The 23,503-nt window shown below is 43.5% G+C and overlaps 2 protein-coding genes across 6 annotated transcripts in view; both read right to left on the reverse strand.

Moving 5' to 3' along the window:
• Positions 1–1,154: 1,154 nt before the first annotated feature.
• On the reverse strand, positions 1,155–14,830 carry LOC118232880 (tumor necrosis factor receptor superfamily member 11A-like). 2 transcript variants are annotated; one of them, XM_035428098.1, is made up of 10 exons: positions 14,516–14,830; positions 11,423–11,494; positions 10,586–10,711; positions 10,136–10,282; positions 8,910–9,000; positions 7,914–7,990; positions 6,579–6,686; positions 5,039–5,088; positions 3,446–4,130; positions 1,155–1,606 (listed from the first exon to the last, which is right to left on the reverse strand). In XM_035428098.1, the coding sequence occupies exons 1-10, from the start codon at positions 14,523–14,525 to the stop codon at positions 1,377–1,379; spliced, it is 1,596 nt and encodes a 531-aa protein (XP_035283989.1). In that variant the 5' UTR covers positions 14,526–14,830; the 3' UTR covers positions 1,155–1,376. The 2 variants fall into 2 exon arrangements, with proteins under 2 accessions (XP_035283989.1, XP_035283988.1); XM_035428097.1 differs by having other exon boundaries at positions 11,423–11,498.
• A 3,541-nt stretch (positions 14,831–18,371) lies between these two features.
• LOC118234469 (RAB11-binding protein RELCH homolog) overlaps positions 18,372–23,503 on the reverse strand; it is a 29,270-nt gene continuing 24,138 nt past the window's right edge. For all 4 annotated transcript variants that reach the window (XM_035431017.1, XM_035431016.1, XM_035431014.1 and 1 more), the window contains 6 exons: positions 23,187–23,250; positions 22,892–23,030; positions 22,427–22,543; positions 20,598–20,686; positions 19,610–19,680; positions 18,372–18,950 (listed from right to left, as the gene is read on the reverse strand). In XM_035431017.1, coding sequence (XP_035286908.1) covers positions 18,830–18,950; positions 19,610–19,680; positions 20,598–20,686; positions 22,427–22,543; positions 22,892–23,030; positions 23,187–23,250 — 601 coding nt within the window. In that variant the 3' untranslated portion in view covers positions 18,372–18,829. The remainder of the gene's footprint in view (positions 18,951–19,609; positions 19,681–20,597; positions 20,687–22,426; positions 22,544–22,891; positions 23,031–23,186; positions 23,251–23,503) is intronic.

The following is a 23,503-nucleotide window of genomic DNA, read 5'->3' on the forward strand; positions in this document are numbered from 1 at the left end:
ACGTGTGTTTACCTGATGTCATGATACGTGTGTTTACCTTACATTACCTTTTTTCTTTTGTGGGGCTAGAGCACTTGTCATGACACAGCAAAGAGTTCCGCAAGTACTGATGCCCCCCCCCCCCCCCCCCCCCCCCATTAATCTAATCTGGACTGTTGTAATGCTGTGCTGGTAGGCTGCGGAGCCTGTGCCTTCAGGACACTGTAACAGGACCAGAATTCTGCCACCTTCCTGCTCTTCAACCTGCCTACATTCCCACATGCCACCCCACTTTTTAATACCATTTCAATGGCTTCCAGTGGCTGCCTACATTCAGTTCACCATTTCAAGAACAGGGTTTTTGGAATGTGTTTTCGTTCAACATTCTAAGTCAGTGTTCCAGAACCCCATTGCTTCCGATCACCACTAGTGATTGTGACATCAGCATTAGAATGTTCAGTTAAGAAGAGTCTAATCACACATTTGTGACCTGACACCTAGAAGTGTTCGAATAACTCTCACGGTTGTAAAAAGCTGTGAATGGTACAGTCCCATCCTGTTTTTAGACGGTGTTTACACAATACTCTCCCACCCCAGACCTCTGCGTTTAGCTTCGTCATGCCAGTTGGCTGTCCCACCCTTTTTTAGCACCTGGCAGATGGGGCTCTTTTCTGCCCTGGTCCACTGATGGTCGAACGGCTTACCTCAGGCAAAACATACCGAAGCCTTACCTTTTCAGATGACACCTCAATGCATCATTCAATTTAAAAAATGCACATTAGCAGTGGCACTTAAATGACTATAACTGTTACTTTGCCCATCTATCTAGTTTTCTGTGGTTTGAAATGCACTGTTGTAAGTTGCTTTGGCTAAAAGTGCCTGCCAAATCACTGAATCCCAATTGTAAACCATGCTAGCCAGTAGCTGAGCGTTAGCAGTTTTGGGATTCTGCCCGTTGCTTTTGTGTTTATAGTGACTCTGTTTTGGCCATAATTTTGAATGCTGTTACTGAACCATGCCATCCATGGGTACCTGTGGGGCCTAACCGGTTCAGCTCCTTTTACAAGTTTTTTTTTTTCAAAGTGGCAAAAAAACAAACAAAAAAACACATTTTGAACAGAACAAACATACAATTCCAATGCATAGGCCCCCCAATCAGAGAGCTTGAATACGGGTTAACAAATGCATGGCATTTATTTTCAATACATAATTCATAGTATTCTGGATGCTATGACAATAATCCAAGTTACAAAACGATATAATAAAATCAGATCGACTTCACGCCTACATTTCCCAGAGGCCATTTCTTTCCCTGATCACCCCTTAGAGTTCTCGGTTCCACACATATTCCTGCCGGTTGGACCTATCCATTTCCCCCTCTGGTGAGGGGGTTTTCTTCAGAACACTGACACATTCTCCTGTGGCGGCTGGCTTGTCTTTGGCTTAGTGACCACCTCAAAGCCTTCCTTGGTGGTCTCTTCCTGGACAGGATTGGGAAAAGCCTCCTCCAGGTCTCCACTGTCAGCCTGAGAGTCCTGGCTGACGTACACCACAATGACGTCTCCACTAAAGTTCATCACTTGTCCGTTTGAAATGAAAGTGGTGTTACTGTTTCCCGTGACATGACCTACAAAAAAAAGAAAAAAAAGAAAAAGGAGTCAACAAACAAATCTCTCACCGGTTTCTTTTGTTACATATGACCTTTGATACAACTAATTAGCTGAAATAAATCCTTGTGGATTGGCTAATGTTAGAGTGCCAAATACGGGCTTTATTGTATTTGAAACAACTTCAGTGTGGGACCACTGCATACGCTGTTCGTTAAAGACCCTTTATTTACATAGCATGTCAAGTTCAGAGTACTTAGAATTTGTGTTTACCTATTTAAATCTACAACAACAATATTAAGCATTCTTTTGGTGCTAATGATGCATTCAGTGTATGTCTACAACATATTCAAAGTTGTGGGCCGAACAGCACAGTGGTTAGATCGTAGATTAGAACAGAGGCTGCAAATATATTAAAAAAAGCACAACCAACCACTGGCTTTATCATGTTCATTTTACCACCCATTAGCAATGAAACATTAACTTTTGTATCATTGAAAGCTGAATTTCACCATGAAGACCATACGTTTTCTACAGTGTGCTGGTGGTGATCGCAGGGGGTATCCGTGTTATGTTAAAGCTGTTGTTTAATTATTCTTTTTTTCACAAGATGGAGATAATCTAGCTCTGGGACCACAAATTTGGCCTGAATTTCTGAACAATATTCAGCACAGAAAATCAGCGTTCTTAGAGTTCCTCATTACCGGACAAGAACTAAGCATTTGGATCAGAAGCATTACATTACATTACAGGCATTTAGCAGACGCTCTTATCCAGAGCGATTTACACAACTTTTACATAGCATTTTACATTGTATCCATTTATACTTTATAGCTGGATATATACTGAAGCAATTTCGGTTAAGTACCTTGCTCAAGGGTACAACGGAAGTGTCCTACCCGGGAATCGAACCTGCGACCTTTCGGTTACAAGCCCAGTTCCTTACCCACTGTGCTACACTCCATCCTTCACACCACACTGGTTATTTATAACCCGTTAATTAAAAAAAAAAAACGCACCACCATTTCCTTCAAAAGAAACTCCATCAGGTGTCTGAGATAACTTCCTGTTTCCAAAATATAGCGCACTGCCGCCAACGGACTAGATGAGTAAACGTCTATACATTACTGACTCATCTGTTCCTGATGCAGAATGTAAAAGGTCCTCGGATTACTTTGACACATAACGTTTGTTGTAGCCCCTAATAGGGTGTTGGGAGAGTTGTCACACTGCTTAGTAGACTGGTCAGTAATGAACGTCAATTTGACGGACTTGCACTTGTGATCGGAGGGTACACGATTCAAATCCATCTGCATTTTTATCGCTGAGCAAAATTTGTTTTTCTCCAAAAACATTCAGCTGCATACTGAATAATGCATGTGTATGTGTGTAAAATGTGAATAAAATGTGAGAGCTATGTAAAGTGACCTAAATAAGGTCATTAGCTAAGTCATGATAATGGAATGAATGGAATGCTCTCTTTAACCACAGTTTGGACATAAAACACTTTTCACCGCTATTTGAAGAGCATTGAACATCAGTTTTGAGGTTGAGTTTTACGCTCAGATAATTTTTCCTTCCCATTTCCTTGTTCCTGTCTCTGACTCCTCCTCCTCTAGCAAAAACTCTGGCTACATTCTTTCCGACATCCGTCACAGCTGATTGTCTGGCACGGATTATGACCGCAGACATACCGCCCTTTAATACAGCTGGAATATTGTGGTCCCCTATGCCCTGGGGTTTTCAACCGGGGATCCACGCAACAGGTACTGTAAGAGAGTCCGTCATCGCACTCTCAACCCCCCCCTCACCCACTGGTCCCCAATCAGGTTGGCAACCCCCCCCACCCCCCCACTTACCAGCTGCCACAGAGTGACTGGCGCCCTCCAGCTCAGGCCCCTGAGTGAGGTCACCTGTGGACAGGTGAAGAGGGAGGCCCGGCTCGCAGTCGCTGACCAATGAGAGCGGCGCTTTAGTAGCGGAGTCCGTACTGCGGCGGCCCGCCCCCGCGCCGCAGTCCCGCTCGCCGACCCCGCCCTCCGACGCGCCCCCCCGCCGCTCCACCCGGCCGCCCGAGCCCGGGCACGGGTCACACGACCCGTGCGGGCGCGCGCAGCGGGGGCAGGCCGCCGGGCTCTCGCCGGAGCAGTTCCCATCGCAGACGGGCGGCTCCAGCAGGGGGCGCTCCGCCGCGCGGTCCGGGCAGGAGCAGGGGGGGGCCACGGCCTGGCTGCAGTCCTCGTTCTCCCCCACCTCCAGGGGCTCCTTCAGGGAGAGCGCGCAGCTGCAGGACCCCGAGCCGGAGCCGGACCCCGAGGAGGGGGGAGGGGGTGCGGGGGCGGGCTCCCAGCTCTCCCTGCAGGCGCCCGCGGACGGCTCACCGGCGCCCCCTGTGGTCTGCACAGCCGCGGCGTGCTCCGGCATCCCCCCCGCAGAGGCGCACTGGGAGGCCTTGGGGTCCCCCTCTTGGCGGATCAGGCAGGTGATCTCCAGGGTGCGGTTCTGTGTCCCGTGGACACCGTCGTAGGGAGTCAGCGCCGTTTCCTTTTTGGGAAAAAATAAATGTTATTCCTGAATCACAACGTTCTGCTGTTTTATATGTGTCCCCTTCCACTCCACAGATATATATTTGGAAATATTCCTCAAATAACACAGTAAAATGTCCATTGTTAATTCAACTCCAACAGAGTACATATTACAAAGTTCAATAGTGACCATATGTACTCTGAGTTGATTTAACACTTAACCTTTTACTGTGTGTAAGACAACTTCACTTTGGAGGAAAGAGTTAGACTTATAATGCAAAGCATGTGGTTAATTGATTTTTTTAGGAACTGCTTAAACTGCCCTAAACAGGAACCATAATGGGGCGACATAGCTCAGGAGGTAAGACCGATTGTCTGGCAGTCGGAGGGTTGCCGGTTCAAACCCCGCCCTGAGCGTGTCGAAGCGTCCTTGAGCAAGACACCTAACCCCTAACCCCTAACTGCTCTGGCGAATGAGAGGCATCAACTGTAAAGCGCTTTGGATAAAAGCGCTATATAAATGCAACCCATTATAACCCAGAACATGGAACTCAGCTCAACCCCCAGTAGACGACTACTCTGTTGTCTCATTGTGCAACACAAATTGCATCTAAAAAAAGATTACATTTTGAAAGACTCTTTCCAGGAAAAATGTCAGTGTGAAATTGCGCAACACAAATTGCATCTAAAAAAAGATGACATTTTTAAAGGCTCTTTTTGAAGGTCATTTTGAATATAGCATTAATTTGTGCAGCACAGTAAGAGATGAAGGAAAGCTATTTGAAGCAGGAATCATTAGTTTGTTGGATCAGTTTGTGTTTAGGGTTGCCTGTGTGTGTGCCCTGTGTGTGTACCCTGGCTGAGGATAAGGATTATAATACCTCTGAATAAATATATGTAATATAATAAATTAGTACTACTCCTTACCTGGAGCATAGAATTTCGCTTCAGGTCCTGCACGCATGTTCGGACATTTTCTGAAAAAAATAAATAAATAAAGCAACAGGTAACATTAGATTATACTCTTAATTGACCAATAATGGATTCACAGCTCTATAAAACCTGTGTCATGTAGAGAACATGGCAGAGGTGCACAGACCATGCGTGACAATGAAATGAAAGACTTGTCTTATTGCAATGAACAGAATCATCACATATTTAATATTTCGCATATTTGGGTCCGAAACGATGTACCCAAACGAGCACTAAGCCTTTAATGTAGTAAACGTTATATTTCAGGCATTTAGCAGACGCTCTTATCCAGAGCGACTTACACAACATTTTTACATTACACAACACAACCATTTTACATTACATCCATTTATACGGCAGGATATATACTGAAGCAATGCATGTTAAGTACCTTGCTCAAGGGTCGGTGTCGTACCTGGGAATCGAACCTGCGACCTTTAGGTTACAAGACCACCTCCTTACCCATTACACTACACTCCCGCCCCTGTATTTTAGCGCCGCCGCGTAAGAGGCGCTACCGCGATCGGAGCAGACTAGACGACCACTTCCTGCGTCTCCACGCTGGAATGAATGAATGCCAGATCTCTCACAATCTACTACAGCTGTGCTCAGCAGCCATGGCCCCAGCCAGGCCTGCCTCCTCTAAGAAGTCTAACGCGTATATGCGAGACCCAGCAGGCTAACTGTCAAATGCCGCACAGTGGATCTGAATTCGTACATATTAAGCACTGCTTTCCAGACAAGTCAGGCGCCAATGGCTACGCATTGAACTAAATACACGAATCGCCACTAAACACATCTGTCCACAGGCTTCCAAGCCACATGACCTGGTGTCACACTGAAGATGGATTTGGATGTCAATCTTGTAATCTTGTAAGCATCAAGTTCATTTTTAGATGCGGAGCACTTCATGTTCCTGGCTTGCACTGTAATTCACTGACTCATGTTCAGCAGACTGAAGATTCTCCACAAGAGGGAGCTATTCGCACTCATGATACTCCACATCAATGACACTGTGGGGATGTCCCAATACTTAAAAAAAAAAAAAATACGGGACTCTTTGTGTGGTCTGCAAAATATACAGTTATGATGGGGCTATTTCATCAATAGTCAACATCGACTTTGATGACGGAGAAGAGGATAAGCTGTCCCAGTTTTGTTCATGACTCCTCATTCTCTCCTTTCCTTCACTCCCCTCCTTTCCTCCACATACTTCTCGGGCAGGAGACGAGTGGTAGTGGGGGAGTGGAGGAAAGGGGTTGAGGAGGGAAAAGCAATGGCGATCTCGGAACTTTGCACACTTTTTATATCGACCGAAAAACAAACCACGTGAGACATATCCTCTGACAGAACAGCAGACCCAACTGACCCGCTTGCTTCAGTCTAAATTTATTTCCGCGGACGTGCTTACCATTCCGCATTATTTTATAATTTATTATCCGAGCCATTACCGCCATTGAAATGACGCTTTGCGATGCTTTGTGCTTAAACTCACCAGTGAGAGACTTCAGCTTATCTTTGCAGCAGAACAGGAACAGGATGACCAGAGAGATCGCAGTGATTACTGACAGGACTGCCACTATAGCCCAGGATATGGTGCTGCCTGCAGACAAAAAAAAAGAGAGAAAATAACCCACACACTGTCCAGAGAAACGATTTCTTGGTTCCTACATTGCACTTGCTATTTAAACGCACAATAATTATTTTCCTAAATACTGAGAATGCATTTTACGGGATCTTATCTCTTCGGGGAGGGGATGGACATCATACTTAATAATAAAATCACGTATAAGTAAGTTAAAAATCAATGAAGATCCTCAAAATCTTTTTCCATTTTAACAACAGCAAAATTATATTATACCCAAAACAAGACCAGGTCAAAAGCTAGTATATGGCTGGACCGGCCGACCAATGGTGTAACTTCATAACTCGGCCGACCAGTGGTGTAACTTCATCACTCACAGTCACTCAGTCACAGACGTTCGCGCTTGCAGGGCTGGCCCCGCTGTTGCAGTCCAGCCAAAAAAAGAAAGGAAGAAAAGTAGCCCTGCAGCCTAACGCATGCAAATTTAGGGCGTGACCACAAATCCTTTTTACACTACGGAGCTGGGACCAGGCTTGCTCACCTGGTTCAGATTCCAGGTGTTCTGCTACAATACCTTTCTGTCGAGCTGTCTGCAACAACAGTGCTGTGGTAAGGAGCTGGTCTTGTAACCTGAAGGTACTGTACAAGACCAGCTTGGAGGGCACTTAACCTGCATTGCTTCAGTATACATTACATTACATTACAGGCATTTAGCAGACGCTCTTATCCAGAGCGACTTACACAACTTTTTACATTGTATCCATTTATACAGCTGGATATATACTGAAGCAATGCAGGTTAAGTACCTTGCTCAAGGGTACAACGGCAGTGTCCTTACCCGGGAATCGAACCTGCGACCTTTCGGTTACAAGCCCAGTTCCTTACCCACTGTGCTACACTCCGTCCCAGCTGCATGAATGGATGCGATGTAAAAAATTCTACGTAAAAAGTTGTGCACGTCGCTGTGGATAAGAGCGTCTGCTAAATGCCTGTAATGTAAAATCCCTCCTTCTTTTTAGGACAATCTCAGGCTGAGCCCAGTCAGTTTCTAATTTATGCTTTCATTGCAGATGCTTGTGGGGGTGGAAGCAGTGAAGACCTAACAATGCGGTATCGCGGCGTCTAGCCTTGGCTAAAGCTCACGCTAACCTGGTCCCAGCTCTACAGTGGAAAAAGGTGCACGAGTCCCCTCAAGTAAGAGTCACCACTGCTCCCTAAACAGCCCGGACAGCGTCGCTAACGTACCGGGAACGTGAGGCCCACAGACTGCGTCCGTTTCCGAGGTCCCTGGTTCCTTCTCCACTCTCCCCAGCGCTTTGCAACTGTTGGGACAAAACACAGCGCGCACGTGTATTTCTCCATCGTGAAGAGATTGGTCTTTTTCTGGTGCCCCAGGCTAGGACTACCCACGAAACGGAAGGGGCAACAGAACGCGTCTTCCTTCTATCCGAAGGAAGCGGTGCCGGACTGAATCGCAGACGCAATTTGTGGTCAGACTGTTGGGACATTTAAACTTGTTGACATTTCACTGTGGTCTTGAGTACGGTGGATACAACTCACAACACCCCTGCGATCTCTGCCATGCATCCTATATGAAATGCGACTGGTTTTAAAATGCCACATAGACAGACATGCAGAACTTGAGTATGTGCATGCATTTATGGGTGGGGACAGGGTTATATATGACATAATCTAATTTTGATCAAATTACTGTTAATCTGATGAAAAAAGACTATTCTGGGCACAGTACATGTAGTTTCTGTAAATTGCAATTTCTTTCCATGTGATCTTTCTGGGTTTAAATCTTGTTGCCTACAGCACAGTCATTTGAGTTTTCATGTAGACTTGTTTTAGTCTTTTATATGCCCATATGCAATACACTGCACCAAGCTTCTTTTTTAAAGCAACTTTTCAACCCCACATATTTCATTTTATTAAAAAATTATTTTGGCACCTAACGTGGGGCTGTGCCTATCTAATCCTCACCCCAAACTGGAATGGCCAAGGGGCAACACTAGGGCCAACTGCTCTTTGCTTCCTGGGACTCTGGCAACAGTTGATAACCCTGGCAACAGTTGGCACGGGAACAGTCAGTGTTCCATCTCAGTCCACGGAGTAAGTGAGTCTGTCGAAGGGCTAGCACTTTAACTGGACAACAAGACAGGGCAAGCGGAGGATGTTTTGTCGCAAACGGGGGGGGGGGGGGGGGGGGCACAGGAGAGATTCGAACGGGGCACTCACTCGGTCCACGGCCTGCAGGGCTCGATCGCAGAAGACACGTTGGAGAAGAGCCCCGGTCGGCACTCCGCACAGGACCCCCGGCCCGTCGTTTCTTCATTACCCCGACACAAAAGACCAAAAGACCAAAATTAGACAGGCCGCAGACTGTTCCTCTCCACTGCAGCTCTCTCTCTCTCTCTCTCTCTCGCAGCTGTGGTACAGCAGGGTGGGGCGGCGGTTTGAGAGCTGGGAACACTCCCATGGCTTTGTCAAGTGGCCTTGCTCAACAACCACAGAAGAAGAACTATGTGCATGTTTTTTTTTCTCTTTTGCTTCTTAGACTGGAATTGTAATCTGGAGGGCTTTTGAACACTCATGCCAGACACGATGATGCACCCAGTACGTAAATGTAAAATTGCCTTTATCTTTTAAGAAAATGCATATCTGACACACAAATACAATAAATACACAGACATCAAATACAATAAATGTGACATAAGCCAATACATACATAATTATATTTAGCAAGCTTTTACCAAATATTTTGTCAGTCCTGAAATAGCAATTCTCATGCATTCTTCCTACATGTTATGTTCACTAAATACAGTTTATGTGCTTTCTCATGTATCCATAATATATGCCTGCTCTATTTTTGTCAAGAGTAACACAAAAGCATTACTCATATAAAATACATGTGCTTGACTGGCTGCAGCTGTGACTGTACAGATCTGTACGGTACCTCCCACTGTGAGTCACTGTAACTGCTACACTGAGCTAGGACCAGAACAGACCTCTGTGATTGGTCGGTGACTGCCACACTCAGCTAGGACCAGAACAGACCTCTGTAATTAGTCAGTGACTGCCAAACTGAGCTAGGACCAGAACAGACCTCTGTGATTGGTCGGTGACTGCCACACTCAGCTAGGACCAGAACAGACCTCTGTAATTAGTCAGTGACTGCCAAACTGAGCTAGGACCAGAACAGACTTTTGTGATTGGTCGTTGACTGCCACACTGAGCTAGGACCAGAACAGACCTTTGTGATTGGTCGACGACTGCCACACTGAGCAAGGACCAGAACAGACCTTTGTGATTGGTCGGCAACTGCCGCACTCAGCTAGGACCACAACAGACCTCTGTGATTGGTCGGCGACTGCCACACTGAGTTCCCAATGCACCCGACAATTGGAACGTTTGCACCCGAGAGTTCCGCGCGGCCCCAGACGAGCGCCGCGATTGGTCCTCACCTGCCACGGTGATGCCGTATCCGGGCCGGCAGACGGGCATTTTCTCGCAGTACTCGCAGTTGACGAGGGAGCACTGGAGACCGGGTCGACACCGGCACGGCACCGCCGCCGTGTGGTTCTCCGGCCGGTCTGGCTCAAAGCCCCTTCCTGTGGAGAGGGGCACAGACGGGACCTGTCACGCAGGACGCACGCGATGTCCCGAAACAGCGTGGCCATGGATGATTTAACCCACGCCAGGTTATTTTAACAAATACGTGATCAGAATGTCCTTAATTGAGCACTGTAATGTTGATGTAACTACTAGTAACTGAAAGCAAATGTCTAGAACACTGGAACACACTCTGGATTTTGAAAAAAAAATGGTTGCATACTTTTAAATGCATGGACCTTGGTCTACTGAAAAAGGTTTTAATGCAATATGATTAGAAAGGAATAAATATAAATGCAAACCTCTGTCGCAGAACTTCTGTGTGAGGCACCTGGTCTCGTTGTTCCAATCCGGCTGATATTCATTGGGTCCACAAGACCGGCAAATGGTATCGTCTTTACTGGTACAGAGGTCAAGCATGTATTTTCCTGACAAGAGTAACAAGCAGGGCATTAGGGCATCAAGCACAGCTAGCAAAATGTTCTGACTTGCAAAGACAGATAAAAGGCAGCTAAAGCATTTGATTGGGACACACAGTCCATGACCCAGTGAAAGTGTTAAAGGCATACTATGCAGGATTTTACCTTGGAAATATTATAAAATAACAATGTTCAGTCATAGCTATGATGCAATGGCAGTCTTTGTCTTTGCACGCATTTGCCGAATCTGTGCTCCTCTGCCTGTATTTCTTTGTCCAAAATGTGTTCGGGACGTTTCTGGGCATGTCGCTCTTTTTGGTGTGTGGCTACAGAGTCTGAAGGGTGGGGTCAGCTTTCAGCAGAACATTTGTAGCTAGCTACTGCAATGGCAGAGGAGACTTCTTGTATTGTTGTCCAGTGACAGCGCTAGCCCTTGATAGATTTACTTGCCCTGTGGACTGAGATGGAACACTGACTGTTCCTGTGCCGACTGTTGCCAAGGTTATCAACTGTTGCCAAGAAGCAAAGAGCGATTGGCCCTAGTGTTGCTGCTGACCACAGCGAGGCAAAAAAAAATCCTGCATAGCATGCCTTTAAGGCAAACGTCCGAATCACTTCCGGGTCTTAATTTGTTCAGCATGGATTTGTTGGGTCATCCTAAATCTTGAACAGGAAGCATAAAGTAATGACAAATGAGATGTGTGTTTTTGATGTTTTTACCTGGTTCACATTTTTTGCAGCATCTTTTGTCTCGTACATATTGATGCGGGCCACAGCTTGGTTTGGAGAAGACTACCTGGGGAAAAAAAGGTGTGTATAATTTTCTTCTGATTTAATTCAAAAACCAGTAGCGCTGCAGAACTATCACTGGAGATTTGATTGAATTTACAGCAGCACGGGCCTCCAAAAGGCATAGATTGCTATGTATTCTCTAAACTCATACCCCCGATTCCACAGACACTGCCTAAAAAAAAATGGGTAGATGTAAACAGTGTTCCTTCCCTTACATTTGTGTTCTATTTTTACGCACAATGAATTACATTTGTCATATAATCAACAGCCAAATTGGGTTCATCTGGTTGCTTATTTGTTTTAAATGACTTCATTCCTGCAGCAGCCTGTCCTGTTAAAAATAAAACACGGTTACATTTGTTAAGATAAACTGATACTCCATTTCATGGATGGCATATTTGTCTGGTATGCAGACAAACCAAGCACAGGATAGGAGATCTACGCATAGTCACGTATAATAACGAATACTGTATATGAAATGCAAAATAATTAACATTTTCTGAAATGGATCAAACTTCCTATGTAAAAACAGCAAAATACTAAATACAGTCCCAGCATCCACATATGGGTGTGACGTACAAGCAGACTAGCAGCCCTGCCAGGGATTTTCTTCATGCAAATTCATGAAAACATTTAGTAATGGATGGGTGAATCATGGGCCTTGTTTGAGGTCAGTTAATGTCGAGCAGTAGGATGGAATAGCCCCATCAGCCAATAGGCAAATTTAACTGTTTCAAAAGAAGTCTTTTGTCAAAAGCTAAACAACCACACAGTGTGAGCAAGAAGTGTGAGCAACCACAAGAAAAACTGAAATTAACATGCAGTAAATAGTGTCACTGGCTTGAAATAATAATCGTCATGCAAAGAACTTTGGGGGAGCCTAGCCAATGTGCAATGTTAATTCCATGTACCATAACAGCCAGTCTTTGCTGTATCTGTGAACAAGCCAATCCATCAAGTGTAAAGGAGTACAAATTGTGCAAAGTGTACAAATCAAAGTTCTCTGTTTAGTAGTATTTGTCTTTAACAGTCAAGTTCCTAGAAAATTACCGAGATCTTTTGTTAAAAACCAAAAGGGATTTTCAAGCACTACAATTTTCACTGCTCTGGGTCATCGACGTGTAATTACACAAAGGAAAAGGCTTTAATTTGCTATATATATATGGGTATGGTTTCGCGACGCCCCAAAATAATTGCATGTTACAGAGTCTCTACAGGACACAGCATAGGTTATCCAAAGCCTCAGGCCTTCACACATTTTCTCCCATTTTAACTGCAAAACATGAGGTTCAAAAACTCAACAATAACTTTGAAGAAAATAAAAACCATACTTTAAAATGTGTGACATTTTGATCGGTTACTTGATACAATTTTAATGTTGCCTATTGTATGAATGATACTGATATAGGAATGACAGTTACTTCGTGTTGGTGCAGCTGTGAAAATCGACTGGCATTGCTCCAGCCATTCATCACCTAGAGCTCAGAGCTCAAAGCCGAGGAACGGCAACGCTGAGGCAGTGTTATAGAGGGTCAACTCCACAGGCAGGTGAATCCACCACAATATTTGCATAACTGCCACCATACTTCTTGTAACGCCAAGCACACTGTTTAAAGAAAAAAAAATGATTTCATAGCAGTTAACCTAATCGCCCGTTCTCTTAACCCTTTGAGCGTACACAGTATTTTTTTGGGGGGAAAAAAACATTTAAATTAATGCTATCGACAGAAATGGATAGTTATTACAGTTTGTGTCGATTGCAATGCACTACTCGTGTGTACGGAAGGCAAGTCTTTCCATACACAAACACGTTGAGCAAAGACCCTGAAGGTCAGTTTCTGAAAGTTACAGACGTTTCATAGGCGGTAAATAGGTGGACGTATGAATATTTGTTTACCATTATTTATTTATTTACGTATTTTTTGATTGGCTTACATAAAATGCGGAAGTGATGACGGTCACCCATTTCATTTATTCTGCAGTATCTATCAGGAACGATCGCAAAGCAGCGCAGATGAAGAGCCAAAATTAAATATGGTTTACTACTGGACAATCACTTGGAGAAATGCACGCTACATTTACTCATCTACGAGTAACCTACTTTATTCCTATCCATAACGATGAAACTGAGTTAACTGGAATACCAAACGATAAACAAACCACAAAGACACAGCGTTTTGTCTTTGAATCACAGCCAGCTGCAAAACCAGCTGCATTCGTTTTCCAATGAACTAGAGAAACATTTCAGCGCTCCATCCCTTTACTTCACTCCCACGTACTTTACACCCACAGCAGAACACGGTCATCTGTGGACCTTTTTCTTTAAATTTTTTTTTTTTTTAACATCTGATGTTACAGAATATACAATTATCCTATGAGCACAAATCAACATTTCCTGAGCTTTGAATGTGTCTCTTGTGCGTTTTTTTCTTTCTTCTTCTTCTTCTTCTTCTTCTATATAATTCCTTTGCTGGTAAGTTTTTATGCCTTTTTAACAGAAATTTTGTACTGGTCGTAAATGGTCTATCAAAGATTGCCATGATTAGGCCTACGTGTTAATTACTTTCAAAAACACAAATCAGATTTAGCCAGTTTGCATAGCATATAGTTAGTGAGGTGAAGCCAAAAACATATATATATGCACCTAGTCACTGTAGCAATCAGTCTTGGCCGCAAGTAAAGCATTATTCACAATTCACCACATTTGAACAACCATAACATTCCATCACAGTTAATCAGTATCATAAATCGAATGTTTATCTCACTTTTGCCATGAGAAGAGTGAAACTGTAGATAATTAAAAAGTTTAACCGAGCTCACATAAACCATGAAATCGCAATCGCGACCAGCACTCTTCATGATCAAATGCTATTTGTTATTTTAGTTGGGTTGTTATTTATATTTCATTCAGGAGGATGATTATGTTCCTCTGCTGCAGAAACACATGTATTATATTGTTATAGCCCAATATAGTTCATATATCGTTCATATATATTTAATAAAAAGAGCTTCCAAACCTACCTGTGCGCATACACAAACTATCAACTGTCTAATCCAAATATGGATAATCCAACTGGTTGTAATATCCACTCCCATTCTCTCCTGGTGTAGAGAAAACAGCAGCTTCAAATGTTGAATAGAGGAGATTAAATTAGTTTTCGCACCTTCTAGTTCACCTCTCAGTGACTATAACATATTGAGAGGCTCGTCGTTACGCCTAAACGTGACTGCGTTCCTTTTAGCTATAGGTTACATGGCAAGTTGAACATCCAAAATGCACGACATTTTCATACGGTACGTCCTCCGCGTTTCTCACCCACGCGATGTGAGCGCCGCTTTCTCGGCTCGCTGAAACACTGGTGTAGCTGGACTAGAGTTCTGAAGTTAACTCCTCCCTCGCGCAGTGCGTGGGTTGCCAGGGAACCATAGTTCGTGGATCCCTACGACTGTACAAAACGGTTTAAACGTGCACGATATGATAATGTTTTAAGTTTATGGTAGCAACAAAATAGTTGAACAATTGGGCCGTCAAAACGGCGGTGACCTGTGTTCATAAATTGCAAATCTGTTTCCTGAATTCTTCTGCGGCTTTTTGTCTGGGATTGTTTTGGATTAGGAATGTCAAGCTTAAATTCCTGAGGCATAATTAGTGTGCAAAACAACGAGCATTCAGTAATGCTACTACCAGACAGCAGGTTTTGCGAATACCGGGATTTATATCAATCATATTCTCAGAGGCAATGCGCACATTTCACAATAGTTTACGAAATGACTTTTGGTAGTTAAGTGGCTTGATCCTGGCGAAATCAGAAGTGCTGTTAAAACAATACAATCAAAATACACTGTAAACTATGGGTTTCCGAACTACATGCGCCCATGGGTATACATGAAAAAATAATATGCCCATACGTACACACACAGGCCTATATGATATAAGGGCATCATGGTTCAAACTTATATACATACTGGTGTGCTAAACATGTAGCCTACAGGTGAAGAAGTGGTCCTTCTCTGCAACAATGCTCAACTCTGGGGGTCTCGGTATGAAAAAGTTTGGAAACAAGTAAGTACAATTTCTTAGTACAGTATGTTTTTTAAATAAAGTTTTAAAAAAAATTTAGGAGCTTTTTCCAGGGTCAGTATTCCTGCTAAATATTAACAATACCTACTTCTGACGTTCTTCTAGGGTTTTCAACAGACTTGTCCCTGGTTACGATTATACACTTTGTTATACGTCGCTCTGGATAAGAGCGTCTGCCAAATGCCTGTAATGTAATGTAATGAAGTGGTATTACTGAAGGCTGGCTTTCCCCAGCATTTTCAAGTATTGAGCTGCAGTCTGGAAAAAAAAAGTTGTTGGTCATTCACTTTTTACGGGATTTGTTTTTTTTTTACAAGTTTCGGGAAACGTTTCCTGCCCAATTCCCAAATTTAAACGTTCCTTTTAACGGCATACAGCTGCAAGGAACGGGGAAGGATCGTGATAAAACGACAATCTCATTCTGTTACGTTCCGCAGATTTCAGTTTGTACCTGTAATTTGCAATTTTTTTACCTGTGTGGCATGGTTAGTATATGACAGGGCTCTCAAACCCCAGTCCTGGAGGGCCACAGTCTCTACTGGTCTTTGCGATTTTCCTTCCAATCAGCAGCTGATTTAAACCTGGGAAACAAAGATTTGCAGACTCCTTAGCCAAACATTAGACAGTTAGGTGCAGGAACGAATCAAAAGCCGGTAGACACAGCAGCCCTGCAGGATTTGAAAGTTTGAGATCCCTGGTTTATGTTCTCAAAGTAGGACCCTACAATCACAAAAAAAATGTTATTTGGCTGGTCTCCATACGGGAACCATTTTTAGGTCTTTACGAAGCCCTGTATGGTAGCTGTGAAAAGTGCAAAAGCTCCCAGACTGAACCATTTTGCCTGACAAAGAACCCTTGAACTAGATAGGCCACCTCTATAAAGACACAGAGGAGCCTTTTGGAACCCTTCCTTCTGACAGTATATCCAGTTTGGACATTATAATACATACAGTTCCCATATCAAATCAGATCTTCTTGATTACTGCTTGGTTAGGAATAGGACATTTTGTGGAATGTTTGGCTTGAATCGCATCCAACAGCACCGTCAATTAATGTCTGTCCAATGCTCCCTTACCCTCCCCCGTGTCTTTCTTGTTATTGCCTGGACAGCAACTTCACAATGTAATACGTCAGCTTCAGCTTCTGAATAATTGGACCTTTTTTTGGGGGGGGGGGGGGGGGGCGGGGGTGGGCGGGGGTTGCCGAGCACTAACAATTATCCCCTTTTCCCATTCATGCCAGGATAACTTCCATTTAGGTCTGAGTAAGTCCTGCATACGCACAATGGAAAATCAAAGCCACATGCTCACAACCTTGTACCGGGCCGCAGAATGCACTGATACAGCTGTTTCTTACCATTTCCTGCGCAAACTCAAATCAGTGTTGCACCCAGACAGAGTATTTAGGATCCCCATTGGGTAGTAATAAGGGCACATTGGATGGAACTCTTTCTAACTCTTAATTCTGTGTAGAACGTGGCAGTTTATGCGTGAAGTTGATACTTCATTTCAAATATCTTAAGTATCTAGCTAGGGATGATTGTGTGTTCTCTGTTCATGACTAGCCATGCTTTATGTAATTAATGTCATTTTAAAGCAAGTTCATTTGGGCTGGATGTTGCTATGGTGATAATTACAAAGTGGCCTATTTGTTACTGAAGCATTATTTAGCGTGGAGTGTGATTCATGTTTGAGTAATGTAAGAGACTAGTATGTTTAATATTTTTTTCTGCTCTCTAAAATGTGGAGGAATTATATGATTTCTCAATGTTTCACATTTTCAGCCCACTGAGTAAAAATATCTCCTTCTGCTTTTTAATTCCCATACATGGTCAGAGAATGGAAAGAGTAGGCTAGAGTAAGGAAATGATGTCAGATGTCAAGTGTGACAGTGCTTCTGACATCATAATGTCCATCTCAATGCCTGAAGCACTTATCATATCAGTCAACACAAAAACATTCTCCCTATGTTTGCTGCAACGTGGCGGCAATGTTATAACGAAACAAAACATTCCAGTAACATTGTGAGAACATTTTTGTTAGCTGGGATACCAAAGAGAACTGTTCCCTGTAGCATTTACACTGAACATGTCCCAGATACGGATGACAGTACAGTGTGAATTTGGCTACTTTCAAAGTATATAGTATGACTAAGACAATCAGTTTGGCAAGCATAGTGAGGGGCTTTGTCCAAACCATGAAAAACAGCCCCAGACCAAGGGGTGTCCAGATACTTTTGGTCATATAGTGTACCTGCTAACTCGCTCCTTCTGACAACAGGTAAGCATGTGCAGAAGTAGCAACGTGCTAACACACGCCTGCTAACTTGCTTCATCTGAATACAGGTAAGCTTGCAGAGAAGCTGCAGCATGCTAACACACACTTGCTAGCTCACTTCTCCAAGAGCTTTGAAGGAGCCTTTGTTTGATCACTATGGGGCAAAAAGTAGTGCGAAAGTAGTAGCAAGCTCTGAAAAAGGTCTGTACTTGTCCTTTTCCACATGTGCATTGCGTAATCTTTGCATTCCCAGCACATCTGGCTCCTGCCTATGATTTATGAAGGTTAAATATTAGACATATGCAAATTTTGTTCCAGAATCATGGTCACGCCAGTTAGTGATGAACTATCAGCAATCTTCAGAAACATCAGAGTTCATTACTTGGCAGGTAAACTGTCATATGTAGTGTTGCTACAGAAACTGGCAACCGACTGGCGATACTAATTAAATAACTCTTGATTTGTTTCCATGTCAGTGATCGTGAATTAAAAAAAAAAAAAACACAAACAGACAAAAAGGTTTTCTTTAAATACACAAGTTGTTTCACTTTTATTACTTCATTACATGGATTTTGAAATTTACATTATATCATACTGCCTAATAAACCAATGTATTGTACAGTCATTTGGATTTATTATTCATCTGAAAAACCCTTCAACACATTACCCACCACTTTAAGAAAGAAAAACATACGCATCATGAGACACTGTGCAACACAAAGACAGGGCTGGAAAATAATTGTACAGATCTCTTATGTATGAAGTGCATATTTACAAGAAAGGCAAATACGGGGATACAAAGTCCAATTCTGTTTGAAATGATTAAACAAAGTGCAAATTTCTTTGTTGGCCAGAACAAAGTCACGTGAATAATAAATAAGAAATAAATCATACACAAACAAAACATTTAAAAAGGCAGACAACTGACTTCAAGTAGAAACGCTCTGGAGCCTAGTAGAGGACTGTGGGAAAAGTGGATCACTTCTTCCTCTGAAACACATTGGCCAACATGGCTCCAGAGGTGGTCAGCTGACCCATCTTGCTGAGGAACTTGGTCTTTGCATCTTCACTCACAAGACTTGCGGCTATCGAAATGGACCTTAAGAAATGGAGGGGGAAAAAAAAGGGAACATAACTGTAAATGTATATAGATTTTTAGTACTCAAAATTAATTCAATCTCTTCGCAGGTGTCTTTCTCTGATGATTTTGGAAAAACTGATGGTTTTCTGAAGGTTTTTCAGATGTTTTCCCTCGGATTCCTCTTTGTCTTTGTCATTGAAAAAAAAAAAAACTGTTCAAGCAAGTGGTGCTTTTAAAAAATATTTTTCCAAAAACAGGTCCCCCCTCAAATTTTACTGTGGGCATTCATTTCACAAATGTTATACAAATGTGGTGACCGCTTTCCTGTTTTGTTAAAGTGTAATAAACAAAAGCAGATCTCAGACAAAACGCTTGCCATGCAGTAAAGTACGGGAAAAACTTTAATTTAAGCGTGGATTTACATCTAGTTGAAGCCTTTCAAAAAGACGCAAAAAAAAAAATTGTCAGTGTCGACAGCAACATGGAGAATCTTGTGTAGAACTTTAATCAAAAAGTCACAGACCCAAACCACATGGGTGGGGCACAACTGTTGTGTGATTAAGCAAAATAAACCTAAACTGGCCTACTTTAGGATGTATTGTTCAGCTGCGTAGACCACGAAACAGTGGCCTGGAGGCTTGGAAGTTACGGGATTTCGCGATAAAACGAGCTCTTACCCCTGCTGCTCCTGGACACCCCTGTTCTCCATCCTCCGCTCGCATTCTTTAATCATGGAGCTCAGGATGACCTGGAAGACAAAAGGCCCGTTTCACCGCGACGTCACAGAGCACTTCGCTCATTCGCCGTTCCGTGCAGTCTCCCACCGCAAGCAAACGCGCTAACCACCTAACCAATGAACTCTATGGTATTATTATGCTTCCTATATACGCTCTATGGTGCCACCGGGTTCGAGAAAACCCGTCCTCATTCATTCATTCATTCATTCATTTACTGACGATTCTGGGTTCGAAGCTGCTGCCATTTTGGCTTGCCAACCTTTCTCACCTTGTGTGCACATGGAGCAGCAGAAGAAGAACAAAGACTCCTTAAATGGAAATGGCGAACATTGCTGGGCTGAATGGCCTGTTCTCGTCATTATGTTACGGTATCTAATGTTACGTTATGTTATAGTGCACGCACAGTATGCGGCGCTAAGCTAGGAAGCTCCCCAGCTATCAGGTGCAAGCAGTTGTCACTCATTTCATTATTCAATTTTTTTATTTATTTATTCAAGTTTGTTGGCTTGTTTGCAGTTCACCAGACCTCATTTGGCTCACATATGATAGTGACCCATACTGCTTGGGAAATGTACCCCTGGGGCATGCACTTGCTAAACAAATAAATAAACAAACAAGTAAATTAATTTTGCACATTCTGCTCAGCCTTGAACTGTGATTGGTTGGCCAGGGGAAAAGTGGTCATGTGATTAATTCACAAGTGCAGCATCAATTAAATCAAAGCATTCATTGAAGGACTACTATGAGCAATAGGTTTCATTCTAAATAAGCAATGCCTCTGACACACACACACACATACACACATACACACATGACACACACACACACATAGACACACAGAGCAAGGCGGGTCAAGTTTCGTATGTAAAACAAAATGAACATGAACACAAATAGCTTATAGTAGAGTAGAGAGAGCAGGTCCACTGACCTCATGATCAGAGGAGAACTGCTCCATGTCTATTCTTAAGCATCTCAACCCAGGAAGGAAGTGAATCACCAGCCACTCTTCGGAGATGACTGAGACCACAGGATTAAGGAAGGGGCAACCTTAGCAAGGCACCGGGAGTTAGCATGAAAACAGCCATTCACTAACAAACCAAATATTACTACTGATGTGGCAGAAGATGGCATCGGGCAGGAAAAAACATGTTTGCAAGAATAATCTAAATGAAACAAAGCACCGTTATGGAGAGGTGGTCAGTAAAAATGCCCTTTCAACCGTACTTCAACAGCAGTTCATCGGTAACTTTGAGAAGAACATTTGTGTAAAAACAAACATTTAGTCGGCGTTTAGTTTTAAATTTAATCCTTGGAAAAAATAATATTTCACGTAATTATTGAGTCGGTGCAAAGCTGTTTTTATGTGGTGTGCAGTTTCAAAGCTGAGTGCCCACACACCTGTTTGTTTCAATTTTGGGAAGTTACAAATACCACTGTGATATTTTGTAATTGCTTAACCCACTAAAGCGTGACATCACATATGTGATTAGAATGTTCTTAACTGAACATTCTAATTCTGATGTAATAATCACTACTGGAAACTGAACGCAATGGAGTTCTAAAACACCGGCTAAGAATTTTGAAAAAAACATTCCCAAAATACTCTTCAGAGGGTTAAAAATACAACGGAATTTAGTAATCAATGACAAGCTTAATCAAACCCTTAATGGGTGGAGCTAGCATGTGCCGCCAATCACTTGCGTAAACCAAAATCTCCATAGCAACGTGCTACTTTAAATAAATTCCATATGACAACTCCCATACTGAGGTTCACAAAGTGTCAGTCTATATTTTGCAGCTAACATTATCCACTCTGGCGTGTCGCCACTTCCTGTTTTTCAAACAAAAACGGCCTTCCAGCGAACAGCTCTCTTCTGATGTCACAGCCACTGCCCTCTGCACCCGATAACTTATTTTTCCACACGGTGTGGGCACTCGGGGGATAGCTCCCATGAAACTCTCGAACCCGACCCGGGCCCGTGTGGATGTGAGGGAGGCAGCGGGCAGAGGTCAGGGCACCGGGCGGGGCACCGGGCGGGGCAGCGGGCGCGGCCCACGTTGGCCCCGACGTGCTGGGAACCGTGACCAGAGAAGCCCAGACGTCCCAGTTTGGAAAAGGCTGCCCCTCAATTACCCAGGACTACAGAGCGGACAAGCCTTTCGGCTTCATTGTCCACCCTGCAATTTTGGTCTGCGTGAAATGCACTGTTTATCTTTCCTCTACCCTGCCAGGGCCTTCAAACACATCAAAGCTGCGCTGGGAGGGGGAAAAAATGCAGACGCCTGAAAAGGTTTTTCTGCTACTCCGTCCAACGCAGTTAAAATACTGAAACCAACATAATGCTGTTTGACAAAGTTTCAAAAATTATATTAACAGCGTGGCACACCAATGTAATGCAATGCTGGAGTTTTATATCATGGGAAAGAACGACCCATGCTCCTGTCTGACTGCTATATATACTATATCCTTGATGAAAAACATATAAAGCAAACATTCATTTCTTTGTTTCTTTAGCAATCAACACAAACTGAATACAACTGAATAAAAAGTTAACAGTTGCCAGTGCTATAAATTTACTTCAGCCAAAATTGATACACCGTTGAACACTGAATTTGGAAATTTCCTTATTCAGACTTCCTTGAACCTGAATTGCTTGTGGTCACATTGTCAACTCGCCTGACAATTCAATGCCAGCAATCAACAAGGATCACTTTGTGATCCCTTTGTGACCCCTGACCCCAGGAAGTGAAGGATACAGCAGCAGGAGAGGGCGCTGTAGGCGTCGAACAGCTGCATGGCGATGTCCATCCTTTTGCTCTCCGCCGTCTGGGAGTTGTTGCCCAGGGCCAGCTTGTGCAGATGGGGGAGGACAACTGGGAAACACAGTCAAGCAAGGGAGACAGACTTCAGCATCAGAGCTCAAGCTTTAAGAGCCACAGCAACAGCAGGAAAGCACTGCTTGACCGTACATCGCTCGGTGATAAAGGCACACGTCTCAGCTTGAGAGAGATCCCTGGTGAGTATGAGTCAGCAAGAAACTTCAGTCATAACTCAACTGCACCGGTAAACTAGTCTAGAGCAAGCACGAGCCCCTTGCAAGGAGTTGTGGGAAATGGAAAATAGGTAGACTACAGCTGAAGGAACATGGGGTCATTTCTGAGTAATTTAACTAGATATGAGAAGAAAACGGTGTTGTGTTTGTACGCCGCCAAGAGACTCACACTCGTCCCTGAACCTGGGGTCGGCGTTGGGCCCGACCCGTCCGAACGTTCTGATGACCTCCATGTGCAAAGCATGCTGGTCCTGATACTGGGGGTCCTCCAGAAATGAGGCCAGCTGCATTTTCACCCTCTCCTGCAACTGCATCGGCAACAACAGTTTCTCCTTCTACCCCACATAACGAGCATAACGAGAAGAAGCTTCCTATTGGCCGTTCCTCACATGTGCGTTCTGCTTCATTTGCATAGAGCATTTGTGATTGGCCGAATTTTGGATAATAATACAGAGTGCAGGTACCTCTCTCTGTGTCACGGTCTCCATTATTGTACCGAAAGCAGGTATTGTTGATGTCCTAACAGAGCTGAAACATAAAAAGAAGAACAAGACACATACTGACAATGTTGATGTGTCACACTGTGATCATGAATCCTGCCAAGGATTCAGATGCCAAGGAAAAACGTATATAAGAAAGTTGTTTGGTGTTAAAATCTCAATCATGCCTCGTACAACCCGTCTGTATTGTTTGACTTTCTGCTTAAAGTCCTGAGTATATTGGAGTTTTGGACGAACGCAGTTTCATATTACAAATTCACACTGTGCCGTGGGACAGCCAC

This window comes from Anguilla anguilla, chromosome 8, assembly GCF_013347855.1.
Source record: "Anguilla anguilla isolate fAngAng1 chromosome 8, fAngAng1.pri, whole genome shotgun sequence".
NCBI lineage: Eukaryota > Metazoa > Chordata > Actinopteri > Anguilliformes > Anguillidae > Anguilla > Anguilla anguilla.

What these genes read in the sequence shown, in the direction of transcription:
- LOC118232880 (XM_035428097.1), bottom strand. Translation starts at nt 14,590, where the DNA reads ATGGGAGTGGATATTACAACCAGTTGGATTATCCATATTTGGATTAGA. An exon ending in CCCTGCAGGCCGTGGACCGA is followed by an intron (nt 7,991 to 8,909) that starts GTGAGTGCCCCG and finishes TTGTCCCAACAG; the next exon opens with TTGCAAAGCGCTGGGGAGAG. An exon ending in CAGTCACTCTGTGGCAGCTG is followed by an intron (nt 1,607 to 3,445) that starts GTAAGTGGGGGG and finishes TTTTTTTTGTAG; the next exon opens with GTCATGTCACGGGAAACAGT.